Source organism: Littorina saxatilis, linkage group LG7 (genome assembly GCF_037325665.1).
Source record: "Littorina saxatilis isolate snail1 linkage group LG7, US_GU_Lsax_2.0, whole genome shotgun sequence".
NCBI lineage: Eukaryota > Metazoa > Mollusca > Gastropoda > Littorinimorpha > Littorinidae > Littorina > Littorina saxatilis.
The window spans coordinates 51,030,004-51,040,298 of NC_090251.1; the positions used below are offsets into that span (position 1 = coordinate 51,030,004).

Here is a 10,295-nt window from a genome sequence, read left to right on the forward strand (position 1 = left end):
GGAATTTGCTTGTGATGAACGGTTTGTGCACAGCAGATCTAGATTCAGAAAACAACCGAACTCATGGATTTTATATGGATATTCATGTGTTCAGGCCTGTAGTTGTTAATTTAAATGCGGTATGTTTGTATTGTTTGCTCCAGAGATGCACTTCGTACGTATAGAGCATTCGGAACTTTTCAGTCACAAAAGTAGTACCGAAACAGAACAGCTTCTCAACCCATTGCACTATCGAGGTTTCAGGCTGTTGCTGGCTCGTTATTTGTTTGGTTGCTGGGTCATTATCGAAAAATAACTAGCTCTACAAGTTTACAGAGGTAAAGAAGCAGAGGGGGGAATAATACTAGTTACATCGCAGTTCAAAAGAGGGCGAGTGGAGGATGAAAGCACTGAAACAGAACTTAGAGGGCAGAGAAGGACTTAAGAAAAATATAATAAACATGAAAAATCGTCTCCGGGTGATTCAGAGCTGTACTGAAAATATTCTTCAGTTTTGCAGGGACGACACTCAACAAGAGGCAGAACCTTGCACACTTGATGTCGGTACCGCGGCTCGGTTATTGCCCTTGTCCTCCACGGCAGCCCCCCCCCCCCCCCCCCCCCCTCCAAATAAGATTGTCTGAAATGCTTTCATATGTTTAAAATTGTCATTTTGCGCAAACACTTTCAGATATTTAAAAGCGTTCTTTTCGTTCTCTTCTCTGCTCAATATACCATAATGATTTGTCTATTTGAACTATTGCTTTATAAGGCCGCGTTTATTAACATTAGACCCTAGACTGAATGGTGACTACCGACATGATTTCATTGGGTGTCACAGAACTGAAATTCAGCCCGAATCTTCTTGAATTCTGCGCATACGGCACTATTTTGAGCTTCTTACGTGCATTTGTGTGTCTCGGTATTTTTTTTTTGTCAGAAAAATCCAAGGATTATTCATTGTTGCTCGAAGCCTCAAGTATGCATGCTGACAATCGAGAGATTACTTCAAAGAGATTTTTTGTTGTTGGGGAGGAGGGGGGGGTCTATCCTGTGGGGGTTATATTTTGAACTATAATTATGAATAAAGAGTCTCGGTTCCATGACAGTTTTGTTGCTATAGTCGTGTTTTTATTATTTCTTGTTGTTAAGTTGCGTCAGTGAGTGTGTGCCGGTGTATGTGTGTGTGTGTGTGTGTGTGTGTGTGTGTGTGTGTGTGTGTGTGTGTGTGTCACTGTGAGTGTCACTGTGTGTGTGTGCACGGTGTTTGCGAGCACACAAGTGTGTGTGTGTGTGTGTGTGTGTGTGTGTGTGTGTGTGTGTGTGTGTGTGTGAGACGATACGAAACGAGACAGACAGACAGACAGACAGAGACAGACAGAACAAGAGCCTCGCCGAGACTTAAAGAGTGAGATCGAACGAACGAACAAACGAACTTTATTTTACAAGGATAAACACAAGGCCTTGTCTCACAACCTGTCCTTAAATATATAAAACATGTAATATTCACTAAAGAATCAGACATAAAATAATAATGATAATAACAAATCTAAATGCAATCTGAACAGAATCTAAACTGAAAAAGCTAGATTAACTTGATTATTTTCAAACCTCGATCTACCTCAGTCTACCTCTCTCACTCCCACTCCCCCTGCAACCCCCCCCTCTCTCTCTCTCTCTCTCTCTCTCTCTCTCTCTCTCTCTCTCTCTCTCTCTCTCTCTCTCTCACTCTAAACTTTTGTTTGCTCAATTATGTATGTTCAGTAATTGTCCACGACTGTAGGGCCTACATATTATTAGTAAATAGTATTCGTGTAAAGACATTTTTGTGTTCAAATTTCTATGATATTTGTTATCTATTGTTTTTTTCTTCGCTCTTTGTTATGCGAAGGTCCGGACTCAGTGGTTGAAAAAAAAGCTTGTTTGTAATGCTTACCCACGCAAAATAAAATGCGATATGTTTTGATTTGATTTGATTTGATCTCTCTCTCTCTCTCTCGCTCCGTTTAGTGGCAGTTTAATAATGAAAACAGTATCAAAAAGTCCCCGGCTACTGTAAATACATAATAAATACTGGGTGAGTTTGATTTGATTTTTTTTTTTTTTAACTCAGCGGATTAACTTGACCCAGTGGTGACCATTTATCATATATAATGCAGAGTTTAACGTTAAGAAAGTTCTTTATCTTGTTGATAAAAAAAGATTAATAGGCCTTTAATTGCGTCGCAGTGCGATTCTCTCACGCACCAAAGGGAAGGAACTCATTTTACCTGAGTTCAGGATGCCCTGAGTATCACCTGCTGAACTATGACCCGGCTCTGACACAGTTGTACCAGCCAATCAAGTCCGGGGCTCTACACACACGGCCTCTGCCACTTCTTGTTTTATTGCTATTTATACCGTACGTCTACTCTACGACTGTCCGAACATGTCTCCGAATATGTCTCCCGTACCATGCGAGTACTTGGATTGTTAGTGACAACATAATATCACGAGAACCTTCTTGAAGAATGCACAAAATTATTTGATAGAAACGAAGTCAGTGCAGATTATCTGTGCCCAAAGATCTATTCAATAATTCTGCCCCTTTCGACAGGCAGTCGTCGTGGCCGAGTGGTTAAGGCGATGGACTAGAAATCCATTGGGATCTTCCCGCACAGGTTCGAATCCTGTCGGCGACGTATTTTTTTTTTAATTTTACACCAGTATATCTTGTTCAATACAATCATAAAACCACGATAACCGTTTTGAAGAATGCACAAAATTACTTTAAAGAAACAAAGTCAGTATAATTATCTGTGGGCCCAAAGATTTATCAATAATTCTGCGCCATTGTCAGCTGGTAGCCGAATTTCTCCCCCAAAAAATAATTTCTCGCAATATACTTTCTTTAGGGCACCAAACGATATTTTTAGAAGGCATTACATGCATAATTTAAGGTAATAAAGGCATACATCTCTTGCCTTTTTTCTCACCATCACATCACAGGAAAAAAACCTAACAAGATCATTTAACTCAACGAAAGTATGCCAGGCAAAATTACCAACAACAACCAACGTAGAAAGATTGCTGACCGGACATTTTCAAGGTAGCAACTGGGAGGTCTTACGAGTTTCCCTTTTATTTCAGATTTGTTTACTTCCATTACTTCAAATATTTCTTTTTCAGGTTGGAAATCAATTAAGACGATGGGACCATTATAATTATGGAAATAAAATAGGTTTTGAGGCCTTGATGTAAACATACTCAAGCCGTGCGGTGAACCGAAAATTCCATTGTTCTCTTCTAACTGTAGGTGCAACAGCCTGTTGTGTGCCGCTCTTCCCACATGCGTGAGTGTGACTGGAAACTGAAAGGCAAAGAAACAAAGATCTTTATCAAAAGCCTTATCATGATCAACCTCAAGAAGTACTGAAAGTCGAAGAAATTATGATCCAAATTAAGGCCGTAAGAAATGGATTTCTTAGTCGCGTATTAAATGGAATTCTTACTCGAGTAATAAATATGTTGTACGCGAGGAGGGACCTGTTTTGAGCCAAATGGGTTTCAATAAAAACAAAAAAAATTAACCAAGGTGTGTAAATAATAAATGTTCAAAACACAGTTAATGTACTCCTTTCTACAAAACTAAGCTTTTTGTACACGCACACATCCTTAGCGAAAAATCGACGCTTTCAACTAAAAACACTGACATGCTGAAATGTAGTTTCACTTCGTTCCCTTTTGCTCTTGAAACCACATTTTGTAAGTCAAGGTCGGCATATCAATGAAGCCTAACATCCGATTGGCTGAAAAATTTGGATTTGTCCAATCACCGAGCAGGTTACAAGGTGCGTTCGGCCAATATTGTTGACAAGGCAAAACAACGTGGCAGGTTCTCTACTGAGGAAGGGAGCAGAAAAGGTGAGGAGAACACTTTCCTTTGGGATCGATAGCTTCAGAATATATACGCAGCAAAAGCCAGAAGCGTTGTTTTCCGTTTGTTTGAAGCAACAGTTTACGGAGCTCATCGATCATCTGCTTTTCAGGTAGGATCTAGATAGATGCGAGAGCTATTTTTGCGGGGCCCTGAAAATGATTATGATGAATGGCCACTTGTGTGGTGCCAGCATCTTGAGCCAGCCAAAGCCAAATGAAAATGATGAAGTAACGGTTTCTCGCAGTAGAAAATACACGGTGACTGTTGTGAATATCAAAATTAACGCTGTTTATTTTAGAATGAACTCACTGCAGAGTCTGTGCTTGAAAACGCAGAATGTTGTTGTCTGCTATGAATGTGAATTGTGATGCAAAGAAAGTTGTGAATGTAGGCAGAGTAGGTCACATGTGTGGTACTTTCACTTTCAGGGGACCTACAATCAATTACTGGCAGATGAAAGTTTTGTGAGCTAACACATTCATTAGGCACAGTCGTCTTGAATGAGTAAAATAAAATTCTAGCTTTGTTTTTGTTTTCCTGTATGTGTCATAAAAATACTTTGAGGCAAAAGTTATACACACTCCGAGTGTATACAGGATCGATGCAATCTTCTTCTTCTGCGTTCGTGGGCTGAAACTCCCACGTATACTCGTGTTTTTTGCACGAGTGGAATTTTACGTGTATGACCGTTTTTTACCCCGCCATTTAGGCAGCCATACGCCGTTTTCGGAGGAAGCATGCTGGGTATTTTCGTGTTTCTATAACCCACCAAACTCTGACATGGATTTATTTATTTATTAAGGAGATTTCTATAGCGCATAACTAAAAGCACTATGCGCTTACAGGATCTTTTTCGTGCGCACTTGGGCAATGGTCTTGTGCTTGCGTGTACACACGGGAGTGTTCGGACACCGAGGAGAGTCTGCACACAAAGTTGACTCTGAGAAATAAATCTCTCGCCGAACGTTTTTTGCATGAGTGGAATTTTACGTGTTTGACCGTTTTTTACCCCGCCATTTAGGCAGCCATACGCCGTTTTCGGAGGAAGCATGCTGGGTATTTTCGTGTTTCTATAACCCACTAAACTCTGACATGGATTACAGGATCTTTTTCGTGCGCACTTGGTCTTGTGCTTGCGTGTACACACGGGGGTGTTCGGACACCGAGGAGAGTCTGCACACAAAGTTGACTCTGAGAAATAAATCTCTCGCCGAACGTTGGGACGAACTCACGCTGACAGCGGCCAACTGGATCCAAATCCAGCGCGCTACCGACTGAGCTACATCCCCGCCCGGATCGATACAATGAAAAGCTCTGTTACAAATCAGTAGCCAATGAAATGCCCCCTCACAAGTCGTTAGGAGTGGCCAATGAAAAATCTGTCTGACGTAGGGACTTCCGCTTTCTCTTTTTCGGAGTGTCGAGAGTTGGCAAATTATGTACATTCAGTGATTCACATAGTATACAACTGTTTCTAGGTCGATACACATTCCAAGTGTGTTCCAAACTTCAACAATAAACTGCCATGAAGCATCAGTTTCGTGTGTGTGTGTGTGTTTGTTTTTGTCTGTGTTTGTTCCCAGCGTACTTTGATACCATGAATCGAAAGTGAAGCGTTCCTTCGCAAAATGGCGTCGAATGACGCTCCGAGTGTTGATGCGGTTCAGTGTCGAAAATGTAATCTACTTTACAGCAAAGGCCGTGCAACATCAGATTGTTTTCGTTTCTTTGTACTCTTATAATCAACTGCTCTGCGTTCCTATCGCAAAGTGGTGTCGAATGCGGAATGGCAAATTTGCGACCAGAAGTTAAAGCCGGAGTGTATACAAGATTCTGACCCCTGTATACACTCCGAGTGCGTATAGCCAGTGCGATTGTATTTTTTGGTGATTGGAGTTTTCACAATGGCTCAAGAACAGAAAGAGCAATGGTTTTGGGTAATTGTTCATTAGCAAAATTATTTCTGTGAGAATGTTTCATTAGCAAGTGCAAAATTATTTTATGAAATTGTATAGTTACACAATAGCAATTCCTGTCTTTTTTTCAGAAATTACTTTGTGAACCAGCCTGAGAAATCCCTGAGACCTGATCTGGTGTTGCTTGAAGAGTTCGAGTCCAAGGAAGGTAGAGGGGTGCAACCAAGAAAGCCGTCCGCAGGAACAGCGAGAAAATGGCTAAAATCTATGATACACTCAAGTCCTGCATATACAAGGTAATGTTTTAACAAAAAAGGACACTGTGCATTATCTTGTTGTTGTTGCAAGGTTCGGTTACTAATGCCATGGCACAAAATATGTGGTACTGGTTATGACAATGACCCATAATATATAAAAAAAATCCTTCAGTTCACCAAAGGGTACATAGCGTGTAATGTGTACATTGTAGTTTATACTCACCACTGCTCCATCTTATGCAAGGTAAAATACATGTGCACACACACACACACACACACACACACACACACACACACACACACACACACACACACTTAATCCGTTAGTTAATCAATGTGCTCACAAATGTGAACCTGTATTATAAATTTGCACTTGTGCAGCATGAATTTTTAATGTTTCTTATTAACCTTATCACAACAAAAAAAATTATTATAGAAATTAATACATGTACATGTGCTTTTGACAGGGTCCCGGACCAGAACCGGTGGAGGTGATCACAAATGCTAACGACATCACAGAAGCTGACAGCCAGTCGTCACTTTCACCATCATCATCATCGTCATCTTTCTACTCCAATAAAAAGACAGATGACACAATAGGTATGTAACCGTGCAAAGAAAAGACTGAAGAGAGATTTCTTATAGAGCAACAAATGGTCAGGCTTGTGTTGTTTACCATGTACACTACATTATTTAACAAATGGTCAGTTTCACCATCTTTATCATCGTCATCTTTCTACCTCTATGGAAAAAAAGACAAGTGCCACTACAAGGAAAACATGTAAGGCCAAAAAAAAAATAGGTCTGTTTACGGTAACATAGGCCAAAAAAATAGGGTCGGTAGGTCGGGATTTTTTTTTTTTTCCAAAAAAACATATGTTTACGTTATTTTGCCAAAAAAAAGAGATTTTTGAGTCACTTGAGAAAAAGTGACTATGTAATCGGTCAGTGTTAGTCTGTCCGGCCGGCCAGCCGGCCGGCCGGCCGTCTGGCCGGCCGTCCGTAGACACCACCTTAACGTTGGACTTTTCTCGGAAACTATCAAAGCGATCGGGCTCATATTTTGTTTAGTCGTGACCTCCAATGACCTCTACACTTTAACGATGGTTTCGTTGACCTTTGACCTTTTTCAAGGTCAGCGTCAAAGGAAAAATTAGACATTTTATATCTTTGACAAAGTTCATCGGATGTGATTAAAACTTTGTAGGATTATTCTTTACATCAAAGTATTTACATCTGTAGCCTTTTACGAACGTTATCAGAAAAACAAGGGAGATAACTAGCCTTTTCTGTTCGGCAACACACAACTTAACGTTGGGCTTTTCTCGGAAACTATAAAAGTGACCGGGCTCAAATTTTATGTGAACGTGACTCATTGTGTTGTGAATAGCAATTTCTTCCTGTCCATCTGATGCCTCATATAATATTCAGAACTGCGAAAGTGACTCGATCGAGCGTTTGCTCTTCTTGTTTTGTTTTTTTTCCAAATGCCAAAAAAAAGTCTAGGGTCGCGCGAAAAAACTAGGGTCGGTCGGGTTACCGTAAACAGACCTATTTTTTTTTTGGCCTAACTGTAACTTTTTTTAGTTTTTTGCTGGTAATTTATTTTGTTCTTTTTTTTCTTCTTTTTTTTTCTTATGTTGATGAGTGTTTTTTCAGTTTTAAAAAAATCATTCCTGTATTTTAACTTTCTTTTCTTTTCCTAGCAGTGCAACAAATCCTTACAAGTTACATGTAGTCACACTCTTCTTTCTGTCTTTCAGACCCGAGTAAACAGCCAGGGATTCTGTGGCGTGTAACAAGTGGCGTCTACAGCACAGCCACGGGGGCAGTGGGAGCAGGCATCGGTGGCGTACGTTGGGTGGCAGGCAAAACATACGACGTCGGCTCAGCGGTGGCAGGAAAGACATACGACGTCGGCTCAGCGGTGGCAGGAAAGACATACGACGTCGGCTCAGCTGTAGTAAGCAAGGTCCCCGTTCCCTCCTTGTCCTTAAGCAAAAAGAAAGATAAAAACGAATGACCGCCTTTTAGTTTCAAGATGTGTTGTTAAAAATTAATTTCAAAGACATGAGTTGATTGCAAAACATAAAGGTATCATCCCTCTCTTGTGTAAAACCATCATGCACATCACCACAGATCTGGATCAGGCAGGCTTTTACATGGAATAAGAGCATGGTTCCATTTTGAACGCATACCAAAAGCCAGGTTACTTTCTGTGCACAGTGTGATTTTTGTGTGGAATCCATTTTGTACTAGAAAACAGTGTCAAACTGCAAGATGGCTAAAGTTTAAAAAAAATACTACTCTGCTCAGAAAACGGCAGGGCTGTAGATTTTTGGTGTGTGGCCACGATGCTGTTAATTTAGTGTTATCCCACTCACAGTGATGGGTCCCTAGCCCATTTTAAGTCTCCTCTAGCAGCCGGCAGCCAGCTGTCTACATTCCCCCCCTGCATTTTCATACAAAGCCGGGTTTTCCCATGTAACATGCCCCTAATGGCTTTGCCGTGAGGGCGTAAAACTTGCATTTTCTCTTCCCCGGTGTACGCAGATCTGCCAAGGTTTGCATGATTGTTAGTACATGTACAGTAAAAAGTATCTTTAAAGTGTATCAATGGCCACCGTGATATCTACCAGCAGTGCTGGACAGTGTTGGCCTTCTGGGAAAGAGAAAAACTTAAAAAGACAATCTTGGGTGACCTGACTTTTTTTTTCTTCCTTTCAGCGGAAACTTATCTTCAACACATTATCTCTGTGTCTCTCTCACTCATGTCAATATTGTGGAAACTTATCTTCAACACATTATCTCTGTGTCTCTCTCACTCATGTCAATATTGTGGAAAGGTACGCAAATCAGACGATAAGAGTTTCAGACTGTACATTCTTAACTGACCAAGTACAGAGGAAGTCCCTTTTGAGGCCTCCGAAGATCTGAGAAAATTAGGTCTTTAAAAGGAGGGAGTCTTAAAATGGGGGTAAATTTACAGAGGTTATGAACAGAACATCTGAAAAATCATGGTCTTAAAAAGGAGGAAGTCTTAAACTTGGGGGTCTTAAAAGGGGGGTTCCAGTGTACCATGCATCAGGATTTGGCGTCCATGTCACATGACCTCATCCTACCTGTCTTTTCTCGTGGTTCTAACTACATGTAGTTCTCATGTTTGTTTAGAGATACATACAAGAACCTGAATGTTTAAACGAAAACTAAGTGTGCAAAATATGTAAGTACTGTTGTGTCTTTCTTGTTTTTCAAATTGCTACAGTATCACCTGGTAATAGTCTACTGGTGTGTTTGGTTCACTTTTTTGTTGTTTAGATGTTCTCGTTCATCACATGTTTGCCAGACTTTTACGAGCGTTGTGATGGGATGATAGAGAAAACTACCCAGTGTTCTGACTGTACGAGAAGCTGTCAGGTGATATCTGAACATGGAAATCTTGCTGGATATTTTTCTTTCCACTGTTGGTTTGCTCTTATCTTTATAAGCGGCAACTGCTAATGTGCAATGTACTCTACAGTTTTCTTTTCCCTTTTTTCGTTTCCTTGGAGTTTAGCCTAACTTTATGTGCAGGTGTACGAAATTGTCTCATTGATAAGATGCAAATGTATTCTGCCTGCTAAGCTTTTGCTTAAAATTACCTGTTAAGGTTTTGCTTTATATTACCATAAATGTTTGCCACGAAAGTACATGTGTTGAACTAGAGCAGCCTTTGGCTAGTGATTTTGAACATTTACTAGCCAGAGAGCAAACTTTACTAGCCAAACCAACCATTTGTTTCAGTAACTTAACTCGCAGTTGACGAGTAGATGAACATTTCTACTCACCAGTTACATGTTTCTATTCGCCACGGCGAATAAATTACTGGCCACTTTCAGGCCTGTAGAGATGTAACTGGTTTCCTAAAGGTCCTGCTGAGGCTGGTAAATTGACTTATCTTCCCTTTTTTCTTTTTATTCCTCAAGGGAAGATTGAAGTTTGGAAGTACAAACTTTTTCATGCAAAAAATATTTTCAAGGGTGTTTTATGGTATAGTGCATCTCTTTTCCTATTTCTAACTCCTAAGCGTTTTCCTTTAGTTATGTGTGTTATCTACGAGAATTTCAATAGCAAGGAATTATTTGACGTTTAATTTGCCATATGTAGTAACATTTTAACTTTTATTTACAGGTTTCACAGGTGCTTTTTTGTTGTTGCTTAAATGATACATGTATTATACTTTCA

At 40.2% G+C, this 10,295-nt stretch overlaps 1 protein-coding gene and 1 non-coding gene across 2 annotated transcripts; both read left to right on the plus strand.

The window, feature by feature from the left end:
* Positions 1-2,578: 2,578 nt before the first annotated feature.
* On the plus strand, positions 2,579-2,660 carry Trnas-aga (transfer RNA serine (anticodon AGA)). Its single transcript has one exon. It is a non-coding gene; the product is annotated as a tRNA-Ser (tRNA).
* A 1,142-nt stretch (positions 2,661-3,802) lies between these two features.
* On the plus strand, positions 3,803-10,294 carry LOC138971749 (transmembrane protein 263-like). The gene is made up of 4 exons (XM_070344546.1): positions 3,803-3,882; positions 5,946-6,110; positions 6,539-6,671; positions 7,835-10,294. The coding sequence occupies exons 2-4, from the start codon at positions 6,069-6,071 to the stop codon at positions 8,092-8,094; spliced, it is 435 nt and encodes a 144-aa protein (XP_070200647.1). The 5' UTR covers positions 3,803-3,882; positions 5,946-6,068; the 3' UTR covers positions 8,095-10,294.
* Position 10,295: the final 1 nt, after the last annotated feature.